The following is a 20,896-nucleotide window of genomic DNA, read 5'->3' as shown; positions in this document are numbered from 1 at the left end:
AATATGTTTTCTTGACCAAGGAGCAAAATATACATAACTTTAATTTCTAAAATTGTATTATAATTTGGAAGAAAATTATATTCTCTGGAACTTTCTAGTAGAAATAAGATGATGTTTTTCACTATAGATATAACTTACCATGCTTATAGGCATACTTTTAAGCCAAATTTTATATAAACTTTATTTAACAGTGAGTGGTTATTTTCAAATAAATTCATGAGTCTATGAACTCTTGGGGATTAGTAATGATAGTTTACAAGAAAACTTGTCTTTTAATAAAATATCTGTTTATTTAAAATAAAACATTTGAATAAGTTCTGTTGGGTTCTTCAGCATATACAGCAGAGAAAAACCTACTGAATGGGCCAAGAAGACTGAAACCTAATAGCCAAGATGCTCTGGTGACTTCTGTTCTACCCTCTCCCAATCTGCTTTTATGTAGAAAAGCTTTCTGTTTTTTATAGATGTTATGGTTAAATGATCTTTGACAATTATTCAATTGTTATGCACAAGTTTTTCTCTGAGAAGTAACTTGTTAGATATAGTCTTGTATAAGTGAAACAGGGAAACAATAGGCAATGATATTTAGAGGTACAAAAATGGTGCCCCTCTAAAAGGTGAAGGTGCATTTTCAAAAACTGAGTCCAGTTGTCTTCCAGAATCCTTTTATATATTTTATAAATGCCCAAAATTCTTGATATATTTAAGCCATTAAGTTCTTGTTCTTTTACCTCCTAGTCAATTGGAAATGCTAAAACCACGAGAAATGATAATAGCAGCCGTTTTGGGAAATACATTGAAATTGGCTTTGATAAGAGATATCGAATTATTGGTGCCAACATGAGAACTTATCTTTTAGAGAAATCCAGAGTGGTGTTCCAGGTAAGATGGGTTGTATGACTGATATTCGTTTAACATGTAGGGACAGAAAATTAGTTCATTTTTATGTACTATTAAAAGATTGTGAGAGGCTATGTGCCGTAAGGGTTGAGCTTGCCTTGAAGATAGGAAAACCAGGGTTTAAGTCCCATCTCTGACACATAAAGGTTACATGACCTCGAATAAGTCATTTAACTTCTAATTGTCTAGGCACCTTTCTAAGATCAGAAGTTACAGAGCAGATAATGATCTGTCATCTGATGTTAAGGGGAGCTTCCTGAGTGGAAATTCCCTATATCAATGAAATCCAAAGCTTCTTCCCTCAACTCTCTCTCTCTCTCTCTCTCTCTCTCTCTCTCTCTCTCTCCTACCCTCTCCCCCCCCCCCCCCGTCTCCCCCCCCTCTCTTTCTCCCCCCCCACATACACAAATGGTGATATATATGTATATATGCATGTTTGTAAGTTTATATAAAAAATAGATAACATTTATATAATACTTTAATGTTTGAGTATACTCTATAATATTATCTTACTGGATCATCCCAAGAACTCTATGAAGTAGATACTGTTAAAAAATCTATATTTTATAGATGAACAGACTAAAGCTAAGAAAGGTTAAGGTACCTGCCCAAGTTCATGTAGCTAACTTTTCTCATATATCTGTAAATATATATACATGAATGCATCTACATATGTACACACATGTATGAAAATATGTATGTATATGAGTACATATTACTGATTTGGAGCATTTTGGGGGGAAATTTTTATGTTTTTTCTAATTACACATAAAAACAATTTTTAACATTAATTTTTAAAAAGTTTGAGTTCCAAGTTCTCTCATTTCTTCTTATGTCCCCCTGCTTAGGAAGGCAAACAATTTTTATAAAGATTATACATGAATAGTCATGCCAAACATATTTCTGTATTAGCCATGTTGTGAAAGAAAACAGACCACAAACAAACCAAGAAAGTAAAGAAAATAAGAAAAGTATGCTTCAATCTGTACTCAAACTCCATCAGTTCTTTCCCTGGAAGTTGATAATATTTACATCAAAAGCCCTTCAGAAGTGTCCGCATTGTCTTGCTGAGAATAGCTAAGTCATTCACAGTTTATCATGATGCAATATTGCTTTTTTTGTTCTCTTTTTTCTCTCTTTTTTAGTTTTAGTTTACATCATTCATTTCCACAAGATTTTGAGTTACAAATTTTCTCCCCATTTTTCCCCTACCCACCACCCCAAAACAGCGATCCCACTGAATATCCCCTCCCCCAATCTGCTCTCTCCCATATCTTCCCCCATGCCCCCTCCTGCTTTCCAGTAGGGCACGGTGGATCTCTATGCCCCAGCGCCTGTATATCTTATTTGCCAGTTATATGTAACATAATAATAATTATATATACATATATTTAAACATTTGATTTTTAAACTTTTAATTCCAGATTCTTTCCCTTCCTCCTCACCCACCCTTAGTGGGAAGATAAGCAATTCAATATAGGTTATAAATGTGTAGCTATGCAAAACATTTCCATAGTGGATATATTGTGAAAGACTGTATTCCTCTCCATCCTATCCAATCCCCTACTTGTTCTGTTCTCTACTTTGAACCTGTCCCTTTTCAAAAGTGGGTGCTTCGAACTTAACTCCCTCACAGTCTGCCCTCCCTTCCATCATCCCCCCTCTCATTCCCTTCCCCCCTACTCTCCTGTAGGGTGAGATACCCCATTTAGTGTGTATGTCATTCATATATACACACACTCACATATGTATTCATACACCCATATACCCTCCTATATAGACATATATATATATGTATACATACATACATATATACACACATTTCTATTCCCTTCAACTATTCTCATACTGAGAAAAGTTTCATAAGTTACAATGATCATTTTTCCATGTAGGAATGTAAATAGTTCAACTTTGATAAGTTCCTTATGATTTCTTTTCCCTGTTTACCTTCTCATGCTTCTCTTGCTTCTTGTATCTGAGTGTCAAATTTTCAATTCAACTCTGGTTTTTTCATCAAGAATGCTAGAAAGTCCTCTATTCCATTGAATGATCATATTTTCCACTGGAACATGATACTCAGTTTTTCTGGGTAGGTGATTTTTTAGTTTTAATCCCAGCTCCTTTGACCTCTGGAATGTCATATTCCAAACCCTTTGATCCCTCAGTGTAGAAGCTGCCAGATCCTGTGTTATCCTGATTGTGTTTCCACAATATTCAAAGTGTTTCTTCCTGGCTGCTTGTAATATTCTCTCCTTGATCTGGGAACTCTGGAACCTGGCTATAATATTCCTAGGAGTTTTCTTTTTGGGATCTTTTTCAGAAGGTGATGGGTGGATTCTTTCCACCTCTATTTTGCCCTCTGGTTCTAAAACATCAGGGCAGTTTTCCTTGAGAATTTCTTGAAGGATGATTTCTAGGTTCTTTTTTTGATCGTGACTTTCAGGTGGTCCAATAATTTTTAAATTATCTCTCCTGGATCTATTTTCCAAGTCAGTGGTTTTCCCAATGAGATATTTCACATAGCCTTCTATTTTTTCATTTGTTTGGATCTGTTTAATAGTATCTTGATTTCTCATAAAGTCATTAGCTTCCATTTGCTCCAATATAATTCTGAAGGAATGATTCTCTTCAGTGAGCTTTTGAGATTCTTTTTCCATCTGGCAAATTCAGCTTTTTAAGATATTCTTCTCCTCATTGCCTTTTTGAGCCTCTTTTGCCATTTGAGTTAGTCTATTTTTTAAATTATTTTCTTCAGTCAGGTTGTTGACTCTCATTTCATAATTTTCTTGCATCATTCTCATTTCTCTTCCCAATTTTTCTTCCACTTCTCTTATTTGCTTCTTAAGGTCCTCTATGTCCTGTAACCAGCTTGTATTTTTCTTGGAAGCTTTTGGTGCAGGAGTTCTGACTTCTCTATCTTCCTCCTGTTCCATGCATTGATCCTTTTTGTCTCCAAAATAGGAGTCTAATGTCAGATTTCTCTGCTTGCTTTGCTTCCTTTGCTTGCTCATGTTGCCACTCAATTACTTGACTTTTGAGCTTTTTGCTACAGTAGAACTTTGCTACCAGACAGGGGAGTTTTGTCCCAATCACTGGGGTTTTCACAGCTGCTGGAGGTATTAGTTGGGTGCCCTCTCTGAAGCCTCAACATGCTCTGGCAAACTGGTCACGTACCCCAGGATCTCCACCCTAGATAGTGATCCAGATCCAAGCAGGTTAAAGCAAGAGTGATTACCCCTCAGACTCGTTGCTTGGTCCCCCTACAATCTGCAGACCAGGAGCTCTGAAACTGCCATGTGGCGATAGCTACGTGGCTACAGTGTATCAGCTGCTTCTTCCTCCAGGGGGTAAAGGCTGGACTGCATTCCCGAACTCCTGGTTCACAAAGTCCAGACTGCACTGACCTCTCACTTTGTCCTTAGCATCTATGGGTTGATAATTCTGGAAACCACCACAGCTGCTGGTGATCTGAAGTCCCTCCAGCTGGGGGCTGGTTGTGACTGCCCTGAGGCTAAAATCTCGTGCTCATGTGGGGCTGGTCTAGGCTCCCACAGTGTTGTGCTGGCCCTTCCTGCTGGCCTGCCAGACTGTCTTCAGCAGGAAGTTAGCTTCTCTGTGTCATTTTGTGGGTTCTGTAGCTCCAAAGTTTGTTTAGAGTAATTTTTTACATGAAATCAAGGAGGTGGGAGTGGGAGCTGCATGGAAGTTCTGTTTCTACTCCATTGTCTTCACTCCGCTCCCTTACAATACTGCTAATACTGTGTATAATATTTTTCTTGTTCTGCTCCATTCACTTTGCATCAGTTTATGTAAGTCTTGACAGGTTTTTCTGAAAGCATCCAGCTTACCATTTTTTATAGCACAATAGTATTCTATCACAATCACATATCAAAGTTTGTTCAGCTATTCTCCAGTTGATAGACATCACTTCAATTTCCATCTTTGCCACTACAGAGAACTAGTATAAATATTTTTGTATGCATAGATCCTTTTCCTTTTTCTTTTTTTCTCTTTGGGATAAAGATCTAGTAAGTGGTATTTCTGGATTGAAGGATATTCACAGTTTTGTAGCCTTTTGGGCATAGTTCCAAAGTGCTCTTCAGAATGGTTGGATCGGTTTACAACTCTACCAGCAGTGCATTAATGTCTTATTTTTTCATAACCCCTTGGAGTATTTTTTCATGTGGTTGTGAATAGCTTACAATTCTTCTTTTGAGAACCATTTGTTCATATCCTTTGACAACTTATTTAGTGGGGAATGGCTACTAGTCATATATATTTATTAATTGTTTAAATATCTTGAACACCAACCCATTATCAGAGAAATTTGATACAAAGAAATTTTCCCATTTGACTCCTTCCCTTCTTATTCTATGTGAATTAATTTTGTCTGTGCAAAAGCTTTATGGTTTCTTGTAATCATTTATCTATTTTATCTTGTATAATTATCTCTATCTTTTGTTTCGTTAAGAATACATGTCCTGCCCTAGCTATGAGAGGTTACATAATCTGCCTTCCTCCATTTTTTTTCAGTAGGTTTTTTTAACTTTAAGGTCATGTATCAATTCACAATGTATGCTAGAATATGGTATAAGGTGTTGGTGTAAGCTTAATTCAATTCATTCTTAATCAGTTTTATAGCATATTTTGCAAACTTTCTCTCCTCCTCAGTTCCATTTCCCCCACACTTAAAGCAGATGAGTTAGTCTCTTACTTCTGAGAAAACTGAAACTTTCCAACATTAATTTCCTTAACCTTCTTTCATTCAAAACTTCTGAAGATTATTGTTAATTGTCTACTCTTTGATAATGACAAGATGCCTTTGTTTATCCCTATGGGTTAATTCATGTACCTTTGATTTCATTCCTTTCCATCTCCTCCAGGACTTTTCTTAGCACTCATGCTATCTCTCTCATGTATCTTTGATTTTTCCTTTGCCTCTTACCATTTGCTTACACACATTTATGTTTGTATAACCTTAAAAAAATACTTCTTTTGACCATTCTGTCCTATCTAACCTACCATCACAGCTCATGCTAAACCTCTTGGCAAAAAAAAAATGTCTTTAATGCTTCCATTTCCTCTTTATTCTCTGTCTTCTTAATCCCTTACAATCTGGCTTTTGTCCTCACCACTCTATTGAATCTACTCCCTTAAAAATAATCAGTTACCCCAAAGCCAGTTAACTTTTTCAGTCCTCAGCCTCCTTGATTTCTCTCCTGCTTTTCACATAGTTTACCACTCCATGCTACTGGATATTCTTTCATTTTTTAATTTCAGAAACACCCTGTGATTCTTATTTTTCTCTTGCTTCTCCAAGCTCCATTTCTTTGTCTCCTTCACTAGTGCTTCATCATTTTCCCAGTCTTTTGGATGTTCAAATATTTAATCTCTAGCATTCTTTTTCTTTTTCTATACTCTTTGCCTCAGTAATGTCATTCAATTAACATGATTAAGCAGATGACCCTTAAACCTTAAATCCATTCTTGACCTTTCTTCTGAGCTCCAAATCCACATCTGCATCTGCCTTCAAAGTTATCTTATTCTGCATGTCCCACCAGGACCTCAAGCTTATCATATCCAAAATCAAACTTACTATCTTCCTCCCCAGACCTGTTTGTCCATCGGGTTTCAATATTGATGTTTGTCACACAGTGATTCACACGTTCTCCTGTATTTGAATTCTTGGAGTTCTCTTTTGATTCTTCCTTCTCCTTAAACTATTGTATCCAATTCAGACAGGTCCCATTATTTCTACCTCCACAAAATCCTTTTCAACTCTCCCCTTTCCCCACCTGTGATCTCATTACCAATCATTGTACTACTGTAATACCCTGTAGCACCAACACAATATTTACAGTGCCCACACCTCATGACGTTCGATCACAAAATATGCCAGACTCTCCAGATAAAGGATAAAGATGAAGGATTTATTTAGACACCAGAGAACTGAATCCCAAAACCAGTAAGCTGGAGTAACAAAGATATTTAGAAGCCATAATAGTGCTGAGAACCATAGCATCCTTTAGCCTTCCCATAAACCAATATGAGATCAGTATTTACTCACAAAACTCTTTTCTTTGCCTAAGCTCCTCTGTCTCCAACTGTCTGCAACTATCTCCAACTGTCAGACTCTAAACCAGCTTCTTTGTGGGCTCTGCTTCTCCTCAGCAAACTTTTTCCACCACAGGCTCCGTGTGACAACATTCAGCCTATCAGGGGGCAGAGTTTATCTTCTCAGCAGGGAAGCTTCGAACTCCCCCCTAGGTCTATTAAGGGGCAGGGAAGATCTTCAAATTCCCATTCCCATTACAAATACCCTTTCTAGTCAGTCAGTCAACAAACATTTATTAAGTTTCTGTTATGTGCCAGACACTGTGCAAAGCTCAAGGGGTAGAGGTTCTCAAACTTATTGGGTCTTTAAAAAAAAAATTACTCAGTGCCCACCTGGAAATCTACTTATTTTGCATCATATTAAAAAATGTAAAATTTTAAAAAATGATGCATCTTCAATTTAATAATTTATTGTAAAATTTTGGGTGTTTTCCTGTGTTGAAATTTTGATAATGCCATATTACATGATGTAACTATCCTGTAAACGAGTCATTACACACACATATTCCTGATGATGTATGCTGGACTTCCCAACAATGCATGACATGCTTGCCTGCCAACATTTACTAGTTAAGACCTGTTGGCAGACTTTACCACTGATCTGTTATAACTTGCATTCATGTGTTTATTTTGAAAATAATGTAATCACTAGGAATTTAATTCTTTTACACAACAGATGAAACATATATGAACAATTTTTCAAAATTTTCTTATATTTTGTTCTTTCCTTATGCTTTCACTGCTCCCTTATTTTTATTCGATGTCCCCCAATTGCACCCAAGGCTACTACCATCCCCCTGGATCATTCCAGCACTCCCCAGGAAGCAGTATCACCAACTTTGAGAACCCTCTGCTACAAAAAGAGGCAAAAGACAGCACCTGCCCTCAAGGAGCTCCAAGTCTAATGGGGGAAAAAGCAAGCAAAGAAATATGTGCAAACAAGCTATATAAAGTTAAATTGGAAATAAGAGAGGAAAATAAACTAGAAATAAAAGTTTCAACCATAACATTGTCCTTCTTCCAATCCATCTTTTATCCTACTATTAGAATATTTTTTTTGTATGTCCCCCATTAGAATCTAAGCTCCTTGAGAACAGGGACTGTTTCATTTTTGTCTTTGCATTTCCAGTACCTGGCACATAGTGGATGTTTTATAAGTATGTATATATGGATTTATTAAATCCTATGTACAAATACAATCATGTCATTCTTTTGCTCAAACATCTTCAGTACCTCCCTAGAGCATGCTAAGTGATGTTCAGACTTCATCACCTGGCTTTCAAGGCCCTTCATCACCTGGTGCTACTCTGCCTTTCCAGCATTATCTCATATTATTATCCTTCATGCACTGTACCACTTAGCTGACCTAGTTGGTTAGTCCCCTAAGTGTATCATGTGATCTTATAACCTTTTTGTCTTTGTTCACATTATTCCTTCTGCCTTGAATGCCTTTCCTTCTCTCTTGAATTCCTACCCATCCTTTTAAGTTTAGTCAAATGCCAGCTCTTCCCTAAAGTCCTCTTTGATACTAAGTTCCCTGACCTTCTCTCAATTGCTGATGAACACCCCCCTCAAATCACATATGGAATTTTATGGCTCTCTAATATATTATTTTGCAATTTTCATTTGTATATGTTTGTGTCTTATCTAACCATAAACTCTCTGAGGGTAGGAATAATGTCTCATCTAAGTGTTGTATCTCCTTTTGTACCTGGTCAAATAGAATTACATACCAGTAAACATTAATTTTGAAGGAATAAATTAGTTGTGGCTTTAAACCAAACCAGAGTTATTGCTATTTTTCAAAAAATTGCATATCATGTATTAAGCTTTTCTCTAATCAGCACAAACACCAAAAAGTATAGTATTTTTAAAGGAAGGATAATGATACTTAAGTTCAAAATGGAGAGACTAAAATCTTATGATGTAAATGAAATTTAGAGGTTAGAAATGGTCTGTATTCATTTCACCAAATCATGAAATTAAAAATTATTCGTCATTCTGTTTTCTGAGTTTGATTACTGTAATTGAAAAATCTTTTCTTTTTTTCAAAGGCAGAAGAGGAGAGAAACTATCATATCTTCTACCAGCTGTGTGCCTCAGCAAAGTTACCTGAATTTAAAATGTTACGATTAGGTATGAAAATGACATTGGGTGGGGCTGATATTATTTTCCACTTATATCAAGGTTAACAAATTGACTTCTCAAACAGCAAGCTGTTTGTAAGATTGGCGTATGGAGTAAGCAAAGGTTTTTAAGTAGAAGAAATGTATTTTTGAAGCAGTACTTGAAGAAAATTATCCGAGCAACTACTTTTGAGACAGTTTAAAGTGAAAAGTGAAAAGAGGCAGGGAAATCAACCAGAAAACTATTGTGAAAATCCAGGTAGGAGGTGATAAGGAAGGAATGTACTACGGTAGTGGCTAGGGAAATGGAAAAAAAGGGCATTCTTTTTTTTTAACTTTATCAAATGCTTTATTAACTTCTAGTTTGCATCATTCATTTCCACAAGATTTTGAGTTACAAATTTTCTCCCCATTTTTCCCCTGCCCACCACCCCAAAATAGCGATCCCACTGGATATCCCTTCCTCCAATCTACTCTCTCCCATATCTTCCCCCATCCTTCCTCTGATTTTCCAGTAGGGCATGATGGATCTCTATGCCCCAGTGCCTGTATATCTTATTTCCCAATTATATGTAAAATAATATCAACAATAGTATATATGTATATATATATATATATATACATATATAATTTTTTTTAACATTTGCTTTTAAAACTTTGAATTCCAGATTCATTTCCTTCCTCCCTTGTCACCCACCCTTACTGGGAAGATAAGTAATTCAATATAGGTTGTACATGTGTAGCTATGCAAAACATTTCCATAGTGAATATATTGTAAAAGACTGATTATATTTCCCTCCATCCTATCTGTAGCAGCAAGCATCCCAAGCGTCCTCAGGGTTTGCTGCCACCACAGGTTCTTGGATCTACTTTGATAAAGGAAAGCAACTCAAAATGGGTTAACAAGCTTACTTTAATCAGTCAAATCGTTTACCTCGTTCAGGGGAAAAAGGTCACCACCCCAAACTTCAAAGTATACAGGCAGAAGTATCAAGACAGAAACAGATCAAGTAGACAGCTTTCCAAACTGTCCAACCATTACATCCATACCAAATCAACATCTGGGTTTCAACATCTGGGTTTTTCAAAGCCGGGGGGGCTCTGGACAACGGCTTCCCAGAATCCATATCAAATCACAGAACACTTCTCAAAGTGAGCCCCAAAACAAAGCTACACATCAGGGCTTATATAGCCTTCTCCTGGCTCAGAGAATGTAACAACCTTCTGGACCCACTGGCCAATCAAAAAGTATCTACTGAAAAACAAGCCTCCCACCCCAGGCTCCAGGTACACTTTAGCCTAGGGGCAGGGAAGATCTTTAAAATTTACATTCCCATTACACTATCCCACCTCCCACTTGGTCTATTCTCTACTTTGATCCTGTCCCTTTTCAAAAGTGAGTGCTTCCAACTTCCTTTCCCCCCCCCAAACCTGCCCTCTCTTCCATCATCCCCCCTCTCATCCCCTTCCCGCCTACTCTCATATAGAGTGAGATTCCCTATTTAGTGTATATGTCATTCCCTCCCTAAACCAAATTTAATGAGAATAAGATTGACCCATTCCCTTTTGCCTTCCTGTTCTTCCCCTCCATTTTAAATGTTTTGTCTTGCCTCTTCTATATGAGATAATTTACCCCATTCTGTCTCTCCTCATCTCCTCTCATTATATTCCTCTCTGACCTCTTAATTTCACCTTTTAAGCATCATCCCTTCCTATTCATTGTATCCCTTCCTACATATATATGTGTATACCTACATATATATGTGTATACATGTATATATACATGTATGTGTGTGTGTGTATATACATATACACACACACAATTCTCTTCTCTTCAGCTATTCTCATACTGAGAAAAGTTTCATAAGTTACAATTATCATTTTCCATGTAGGAATGTAAATAGTTCAACTTTGATAGGTCCCTTATGATTTCTTTTCCCTGTTTACCTTCTCATGCTTCTCTTGCTTCTTGTATCTGAACATTAGATTTTCTATTCAACTCTGTTTTTTTCATCAAGAATGCTTAAAAGTCCTCTATTCCATTTAATGACCATATTTTCCCCTGAAACATGATACTCAGTTTTGCTGGGTAGGTGATTCTTGGTTTTATTCCCATCTCCTCTGACCTCTGGAATGTCATATTCCAAGGCCTTTGGTCCCTCAGTGTAGAAGCTGCCAGATCCTGTGTTATCCTGATTGTGTTTACACAGTATTCAAATTGTATCTTCTTGGCTTCTTGTAACATATTCTTATTGATCTGGGAATTCCAGAACCTGGCTATAACATTCCTAGCAGTTTTCTTTTTTGGGATCTTTTTCAGGAGGTGGTGAGTAGATTCTTTCAACCTCTATTTTGTCCTCCGGTTCTAAAACATCAGGGCAATTTTTCCTTGAAATTTCTTAAAGGATGATTTCTAGGTTCTCTTTTTGATCATGGCTTTCAGGTAGTCCAATAATTTTTAAATTATCTCTCCTGGACCTATTTTCCAGGTCAGTGGTTTTCCCAATGAGATATTTCACATCGCCTTCTATTTTTTTTTCATTCGTTTGGATCTGTTTAATAGTATCTTGATTTCTCATAAAGTCATTAGCTTCCATTTGCTCCAATCTAATTCTGAAGCAATGATTTTCCTCATTGAGCTTTTGAGATTCTTTTTCAATCTGGAAAATTATGCTGTTTAAGGCATTCTTCTCCTCATTGCCTTTTTGAGCCTCTTTTGCCATTTGAGTTAGTGTATTTTTTAAGGTGTTATTTTCCTCAGTCAGGCTGTTGACTCTCATTTCGTAATTTTCTTGCATTGTTCTCATTTCTTTTCCCAGTTTTTCCTCCACTTCTCTTATCTGCTTCTTAAAGTCCTCTATGGCCTGTAACCAGCTCGTATTTTCCTTTAAAGCTTTTGGTGCAGGAGTTCTGACTTCACTGTCTTCCTCCTGTTCCATGCTTTCCTCCTTTTTGTCCCCAAAATAGGAGTCTAATGTTGGAATCTTCTGTCTGCTTTGTTTCCTTTGCCTGGTCATGTCACCCCTCAGTCACTTGACCCCTGGACTTTTTGCCACAGTAGGATTCTGCCACCAGACAGGGGAGCTTTTGTCCCAAATGCTGGGGTTTTCTCAGCTGCTGGAGGTATTAGATGGATGCCCTCTCTGAGGTCTCCACATGCTCTGGCAAGCTGGATACATACCCTAGGATGTCTACCATAGACTGCAATCCATATCCAAGAAGGTTAAAGCAAGAGCGATTATCCCTCAGACTGGTGCTTGGTCCCCCTACACTCTTTAGGCCAGAAGCTGAAGCTGCCACGTGGCACTGGCTGGCTGTGCCAGGCATCTCAGAGGCTTCTCGCCCTGGGGGCAAAAGCCACGCACTCCCACTTACTGGGCTCCAAAGTCCAGACTGCACTGACCTCTCACTTTGTCCTTTGCATCTATGTGTTAATAATTCTGGAAATGGCCACAGCTGCTGCTGATCTGAAGTCCCTCCAGCTGGCAGCTGGTCAGGCCCTCCCTGGGGCTAAACCTCGGTGTGGGGCTGGGCTTGGCTCCCAGAGCATTGCGCTGGCCGCTTGCTGCTGGCCTGCCAGGCTGTCCTCAGCGTGAGGTTAGCTTCTCTGTTATTTTGTGGGTTCTGCAGCTCTAAAGTTTGTTTAGAGTCCCCTTTTTACATGGATTGGGGAAGGTGGAAGCCAGAGCAGCAGGGAGGTCCTGCTTCTACTCCACCATCTTGCTGTAATATCGGTAGTCTTTTTTTTAAGGTGTTATTTTCTTCAGTCAGGTTGTTGACTCTTATTTCATAATTTTCTTGCATCATTCTCATTTCTCTTCCCAATTTTTCCTCCACTTCTCTCATTTGATTTTCAGAATCCTTCTTAAGGTCCTCTATGGCCTGTAATGAGCTCATATTTTTCTTGGAAGCTTTTGGTGCAGGACTTATGACTTCTCTGTCTTCCTCCTGTTCCATGCTTTGATCCCTCTTTTCCCCAAAATAGGAGTGTAAAGTTGGATTTCTCTGCTTGCTTTGCTTCCTTTGCTTGCTCATGTTGCCACTCAATTACTTGACCTTTGAGCTTTTTTCCACAGTAGGACTCTGCTACCAGAAAAGGGAGCTTTGTCCCAATCCATTGGGGTTTTCTCAGCTGCTGGAGCTGTTAGTTGGGTGCCCTTCCTGAAACCTCCACTTGATCTGGCATACTGGTCATGCACCCCAGGACCTCCACCCTAGACCACAATCCAGATCCAAGCAGGTTAAAGCAAGAATGATTACCCCTCAGGCTGCTTGTTTGGTCCCCCTACAATCAGCAGGTCAAGAGCTAAAGCTGCCCCATGTGGGCAGCTGCATGGCCATGGTGCCTCAGTGGCTTCTCCCTCCATGGGGTAAAGGCCGGACTCCCGAACTACCAGATCCCAAAGTTCATACTGCACTGTCTTCTCACTTTGTCCTTAGCATCTCTGTGTCGATAATTCTGGAAACCACCACAGCTGCTGGTGATCTGAAGTCCTTCCAGCTGGTGGCTGGTTGTGGCTGCCCTGAGGTTAAAATCTCCAGCTCCCTGGGCTGGGCTCAGCTACCAGAGCACTGAGCTGGCCACTTCCTGCTGGCCTGCTGGGCTGTGTTCAGCAGGAGGTTAGCTTCTTTGTGTCATTTTGTCGGTTTTGTAGCTCCATAGTTTGTCTAGAATAATTTTTTACATGAATTGGAGGAGGTGGAAGCCGGAGCTGTGCAGAAGTCCTGTTTCTACTCAGCCATTTCAAGAAAGGGCATTTCTAAGAGCCCTCAGGGAACTAGCATTATCAAGGTTTAGGCATGAATTAGAACCCATGAATATTCTTCTAGAATCTACATAAGGATTGAGATGCTTACCTAAATCATATAGTAATATTTAAGAAATTAAGAACAGTATATAGCCACCTTTGGTTGCGGTTCAGAAATGACTTTTATTAAAGAGTTATCTTCCCTAGTGGTGAGGGTTTTTTTTTTTTTAAAGAAAAAAAAAAGCTCTTAAACATTCTGCCAAGTAGTTAATGTTCCTTTATCAGTAAAGAGCTATATCAAATAAAATAACAAATAAATGTTTGGTAGGTAAAAATCCTCAACAGTTTTTAAAGTGATTGTCTTGAACTTTTAAATAGTCCAGCACAATGCTGGGAACTATTTATAACTCAGTGTCTTTCATTAAATATTAGAAATCTGCAATGATGTTCTAGAATAGTGATGGATTCTATGGCTTTCCAAGATGTACAGAGTAATTCCTGACCTTAGCATTGGGTTGGCATTGCTCACTATATTCAACAAAAAACTGGGAGTCCTCTAGGCAGCATTGAATCAGAAGAACTTGATCCTAGTTTCATTTTTGCCACATCTTAGACATATTGTTCAAGGTTCTACAAAGACTGGCAAGTATAATTGCTGAACCACTGCTAATGATCTTTGAAAGCTCTGAGTGCCACAGCTTTGGAAAAGAGCAAATGGCCCAGTTTTCAGAAAGTGGAAGAGAACAGAGTCTGACAACTATAAGCTAATAAATTTAACTTGGATTCCCGGAAAATTCCTAGAATATTTTTTTAAAAGGATGTTTAACAAAATCTAGAAAAGGAAGCAATGATCATAAAGAACCAGCATGACAGGGCATGTTGAGCTAGTCTTATTGAGAGAACTATCTGAGACAATTCCAAAGAACCCACGATGAAAAATGTTTTCTACTTCCAGAGAGAACTGATGAGCTCTGAGTGCAGATGGAAGAATGCTTTTTCCACTTTCTTCATATTTATCACATTTTGGGGGGTTTTGTTTTATTTTTGCAACATGACTGATATGGAAATGTGTTTTGCATGGCTTCACACTTTTTTCACATGCAGTTGATATATTGTTTGCCTTTGTCAATGTCTGGGGGAAGGGCAGGAGGGAAAGAATCTGGAACTCAAAAAAATTTTTAAATGAATGTTAAAAATAAACAACAAGCTAAAGGGCATAACAAAAAAATGTGTCATGGTAGATAGACCTTATCTCTTTTTTTTTTTTTGGACAGTGGAGTACTGTAGATATAATTTGCCTAGATTTAAACAAAGTATTTGATAAATTTCTCATGGAGAGATGTGCCTAGAGACAAAACAGTAGTACAATTAGCTGAATTCGTGAGTTGATTAGACCTAAAAAATAGTCATGAATGATTTGATGCCTCCTTGCAAAATCTTCAGTGAAGTTCCTCAAGGATTTGGTCTTGACCCTGTGCTAGCTAATGTTATCATCTGAGACATAGAGGCATGCATGGTATGCTCACAAAATTTTCAGGTGACACAAAACTGGAAGGGTTAGTTAATACACTGGATAAAAGGCAGGGTCCAAATGATCTTAGAAGGTTAGTATTGGGGTAAATCTATTAAGTTAAATTGGGATAAATGTAAAACCCTACATTGGTTTCAAAAAAAGTTTACTTCACAGGTATAAAATGTGGGCATGAGAGAGATGTAACTATATGGTTTTTCTGAAAATGATCTGGGAGTTTTAGTGGATTGTAAACCCAATGTGTGTTAATTGTGTGACAGAACCCAAGAAAACCAATAGAATCTTAGGTTGCATGAAGAGATGCATCACATCCAGTGCTGTTGATGGGCTGTCATGGGAAAGAAAGATTAGATTTATTCTGCATGGTCCTAGAGGTCAAAGTAGGAAAAATGGGTAGAAGTTGCAAAGAGGAGTATTTAAAACTTGATGTGAGGGGGAAAAATCTTCCTAACCTTGAGAGCTATTTCAGAAAAATGGCTTCCTTGAGAGGCAGTAGTAGTGGGTTCCTTCTCAGTAGAGGTCTTCAGAGAAAGACTGGATGACCGCTTGTCAGGCATGTTGTAATGGGGATTCTTATTCATGTATTCATTGCACTAGATGGCCTCTGAGGTCATTTCTGACTCTGAAGTTCTGTGACTCTAGTTTATTCTGTGCCAGGTAAATGGGAGATAAGCCTGGGAGATAAGTATGTTAGCACCAACCAGATTGTAGAAGGCCTGGAATTATACTTGATCCTGTAGGCCAGAAGTCCCTAATTAGTATTTTGGAATCTACTCATTGTTTGTAAAGCTTTACCTGACCTCTCTCTAAAGGACTAACCCATTTTATCTATACCTCTGTCTAGGACTAGTGATTTTTATAAATCTATTGTGTACCTTGACATCCTTCAGGTAGAGTAGCCTGACTTAGGGAAAGTTATTATAAAGCAAACTTTATATATGGTAGGGTCAAGGTTAAGGGAGAGAATCTGAGGAACTTTATGATAGGATTTAGGGTGACTCTTTTAAGATTATTAAAATAATTTAGAAAATTGTGTTAGATAATTCATTAGCATTTCTCAAGTATTTAAATTGTGGGCTTAGAAATAAACCAGATGGGGGAGAGATGGTCAGTTACCATTTACTGAGCATCTACAATGTGCCAAGTACCCAAAGAAAGGACAAAGAGGCAGACCTGTTCTTAAAGAACTTACTGACATTTTGATGAGGAATGAAGTATGCAAACAAACATGTACAAATAAGATATATAAAGCATAAATTGGACAGAGGGAAGACACTAAAATTAAGGGGGAGCAGGAAAGGCTTCTTATAGCAGGTGGGACTTTAGCTGAGACTTGAGGGAAGCGGGGGAAGCTAGGAGATGAAAAGGGAGAAACTCTCAACTAGGAGACTGAGTATACTATGTGAGGAACAGTAAGGCAGCTAATTTTTACTGGGTTGCAGAGTATGTGGGAGGGGAGAGGATATGAAGTGTGAGAAGACTGGGAATGGGAAAATAGGGAGAGCTTTATAAACCAGAGGACTATATATTTGATCTGGAAGACAATATGTAGTCAAATGCCAGTGGGATTACATGGTGAGAGAAATGGTTGTTTCTTTTTTATATTGATAATCCATTATTGAATTAGTACCAGGATTTTTTTCAGAAGCTTGTAGGTTGTTCAGTCTTTGAAGGACATTGTTGATGGATGAAATTGCCCAAATCCCTGGAGCACGTTCTTTTCCAAACTAGAGAACCTTAAAAGGAATTTAAGGTGAATTCCAGCCTGTTGTGTTTGTTCCTCTCAGTCAGGCTTGAGAGAGGGGCATAGATCCTTTGTCAATATTAACACATTTTAAACTGAGGGTAATGGGGTTCACGAAAAATTTGGCAATGGTAAAAGAAATTCTGAATGCTCAATGACCAAAAATTAATTCAAAATCAAATGTGTAATGAATCTGAGGTGTTTCTGGCATTGCTTGCCTGTATTGTAGCATGCCTTGGTTCTGAACTCAGAGCACTTGCAGTGCACTGCCAAAACAGGAAAAGGGGCTGCAAGTGGAAAAAGTTTGAGAAACTCTGGGCTAGATTGCCCCGAGGCTGGGGGTGGTTTGGTACTGAGAGTTATCGGAGTCAGGTCCACCACTAATTAATGTTCATTCTTCTCATTAATTTTTGACTAATCAGAGTTTATCGCCATCCTTAGGAACACCCATTCTTCTAAGTACTGAGTGGGTTCCATGAAGTGTCTTTGACATTTGAGAGTGCTACTGACCCCTTTTATTAATTATCTGTTAGCATAATTAATAAAATGATTAATTGCTCAGAAATTATGTCTCTTGAACTTTTTATATATCACAGTGGCTACTTAGAATGATATGGTGCATTGATTAGATTTTTACTTTTGTCTAAAATGCAACATTGATGTTACTTTACTTATATATATATATATATATATTTCACTTGGAGCCTGTTATGGTTAATGATGAGTAGGAGAGAAATCGATTCCATAAGTATTTGTTGAGAAACTTTCTGGTTCTCATGCTAGGGACTGGGCAAGGGGCTAGGGAGTAACAAAATAGTGGAGCAGAACCATCAGTATTTCTCTAGCTTGAGGAGACATCATATAAGTAATTGCTAAATGGATGACACAGAGAGGTACTTTATGAAAATGAGATCACTTTGCCCTTGGGCCAGTCTCAGGAACTGATGAGATCAGAACTAAACCTTGGAGGACAAGTGGGATTTGAACTAGTAGAGAAGAGGTGGCAGGGTAAGGTATGAGCAAAACTCTGAAGACAAAAAAAACACAAAATAAGAAATAATCTAGTTTGCCAGGTAAGTGGGAGATAAGCCTGGGAGATAAGTATGTTAGCACCAACCAGATTATAGAAGGCCTGGAATTGTACTTGATCCTGTAGGCCAGAAGTCCCTAATTAGTATTTTGGGATCTACTGATTGTTTGTAAAGCTCTACCTGACCTCTCTCTAAGCTGATTGGCACTGCCAGACTATTCTACACTGTAGTTAGCAATAGTAAAGCCTTAAGTCCTGTCCCCTGCTTTACTTTGAAACTTTGAAATCATTGCTCATGTCTCTGCCCTTTATGAGTGTGAGGCTGCAAGGAAAGGAAATAAATTTAATTCAGCAAATATGTATTAATTACCTACTATGTTCAAAGCACTGCGATAAGAACTGAGGGAAATATAAAATTTTGATAAGACACAATCCTCCATGAGGCTTAGTTATGTAGGAAGATATGGTACCTATACAAATAGCTATAATACACAATATTAAATTATAATAGCTTCTTTCTTACAAAAATTTTTTTTCTGTAGGTCAAGTCATTAAGCATTTATTGTAATAAGCTCTTCTTATGTTCCAGACTGTGGCTAAGTGTGGCTTACTGTGCTAAGTGCTTCAAATACAAGACGAAGTAAAGACAGTCCCTGCTCTCAGAGAACTTACATTATAGTTAGGGAAGACCTCAGAGACCTTTCAAGAAAATGAAAAAGGACTTGAGGAGGAAAGGAGGAAATTGAAGCTACCCAGAAGGTGGTTGAGAAAGTCCGGTGGAGATGAGTCAACAGCACAGCCTGAAGAGGAATAAAGACAGGGTCAATCTGGGATTCCTCCTCAAAAATGGAGATTCTGGGAAGAATCAGCCAATCATAGGGAGAAGCTTCAGGGGTGTAGGTACTGTGAGTGTGAGAGATAGCCCAGGATAGAGGGAGCTTCCAGGGTGAAGAGGTTTCTATGGCATGATAGAGAAAGTCCTGTGGAGATGAGTCAGCAGTATGGCTTGCCAAGTCAGGGTACTCCCAGACACAGAGTGAGAGCAGTAGGATACTGCTGTGGCTATTATAATTATGTGGGTATGGAAAGCTAAGGGCCTGACTCTGGGAAATGGGAAAGAGGACAAATTCAAAAGCAGTGACTGGTTTCGAGGCCCAAGAAGAGAGAGACAGTCAAAGGTGGCTCAGAAGTTTTGAACCAAGGGAGAATGTAGAAGTCAGGAAGAGGAGCTAATAATTAATTCTCTTGCAGGCATAAAGGAGCTGCTTTTGAGAGTTTTTCTTCCTAACCTTCTTGGTTTTGGAAGGGGGTTGTAGAAGTAGAATTTTGGGCATGAAGTAATTCAAGAAACATTTTTCTTAGTACTTATAAAATGAAAAATTCTTTTTTTCTTCTATTTCAGGAAATGCTGATTACTTCCTCTACACAAAGCAAGGAGGGAGCCCTGTAATTGATGGGATTGATGATGCTAAGGAAATGGTGCATACAAGGCAGGCCTGTACTTTGCTAGGTAATTTTACTTTGGTTTCCAGACTCTATGATCCACGATTTACATATGTATAGCATGACTCATGTAGCTTCATCTGGAATTTAGCTGATGAGTACCATTGATAGTCATAGTTCCTTAGAAAAATAATTTTTTTCTTTACCTCACTGCAGCTATTTCAGGATTTGTAAAAATTCAAGTAAGTACAGAACCTAAATCAAACTCACAGTTTCAGATTTAATTTCTGATGTTTTGAGGAAGGGGACTAACAAATATGACATAGCTGCTATATGACAGTCTTTTCCCGAAGTCCTATTGAAACTGCAGACATGGTATTTAAGTTTGTTGTTGTTTGCAAATAGTATTAGGTTTATAGGTTAATAGTGTAGTCTCTTCTTTAAAAAATGCATAACTTTTAGAGATGAACTAATTATTTTAGTACATCAGAATACTATCAACTTATAAATACTATAGTAACCCTGAAAAGTAACCCCAATTTACTTCACTTTTTAAGTGAGCAGCTTACTCTTTGAGAAGAATTTCATTGCAAATTAATAGATTCTGAATTTGAAATAGTTAATGTTAAGACTAGGTAAGAAGAAAAAATGGAAAAATTCATAACACATAAAACATAGAGATAGATTTCATTAGATTTAACTCTTAATTAGCCACATTAAGGGAGGATTCTGCTGGAGACATGAATTACATAATTAAAAATACTTTATATTTAATTTTGCCGAATGTTCTGGAAAGTCACAATACTTTATACAAGATAATGAAACCACAGAGTGAAATTAGATTTAGAAAAAGCTGAAAAGCTATCTTCACCTTGCATCCTTCCATAGCTCCTTTCTGTTCCTCCTCACATTAGGAATGGACAGCGTCATCTGTCAGACTGATGTACAACATTAACTTGACCAAAACTTCCCTCTTTAATCTTGTACTCTGCGTGGTTTACGCTGTACTTAGGGCTTATAGGGAAAAAAAGATGAGTTGACTCCTGTTGGGTTTCAGGCTACAATCTGAGTAAGAATAAACAGAGATGTTGGTAATATCTGCAGAGGGCCTTTGCTCCATATAGGATAATGTCAACAGAGTTGAAAGTCTGATTTACCATGTTGCCATGTAATATAAATAACATATATTGATAATCAGGATTTGGCTGTGTGCCCCAAAGTCCCTTTTGTGAAATTTTCTACTTATTTATTTTCCTGTTC

The 20,896-nt window shown here is 38.0% G+C and overlaps 1 protein-coding gene across 4 annotated transcripts in view; it reads left to right on the top strand.

The window, feature by feature from the left end:
* The window catches only part of MYO5A (myosin VA), a 258,166-nt gene that overhangs the window by 119,486 nt on the left and 117,784 nt on the right, over positions 1-20,896 (top strand). For all 4 annotated transcript variants that reach the window (XM_069098069.1, XM_069098068.1, XM_069098067.1 and 1 more), the window contains exons 6-8: positions 739-882; positions 9,069-9,150; positions 19,596-19,703. In XM_069098069.1, coding sequence (XP_068954170.1) covers positions 739-882; positions 9,069-9,150; positions 19,596-19,703 — 334 coding nt within the window. The remainder of the gene's footprint in view (positions 1-738; positions 883-9,068; positions 9,151-19,595; positions 19,704-20,896) is intronic.

The sequence above is a fragment of the Petaurus breviceps genome, unplaced genomic scaffold (genome assembly GCF_028583685.1).
Source record: "Petaurus breviceps papuanus isolate PSGF00001 unplaced genomic scaffold, PetGlider_PUasm1.0 37, whole genome shotgun sequence".
NCBI lineage: Eukaryota > Metazoa > Chordata > Mammalia > Diprotodontia > Petauridae > Petaurus > Petaurus breviceps.
Note: the sequence above shows the minus strand (reverse complement) of the source record. Positions and strands in the feature narration are given on the sequence as shown.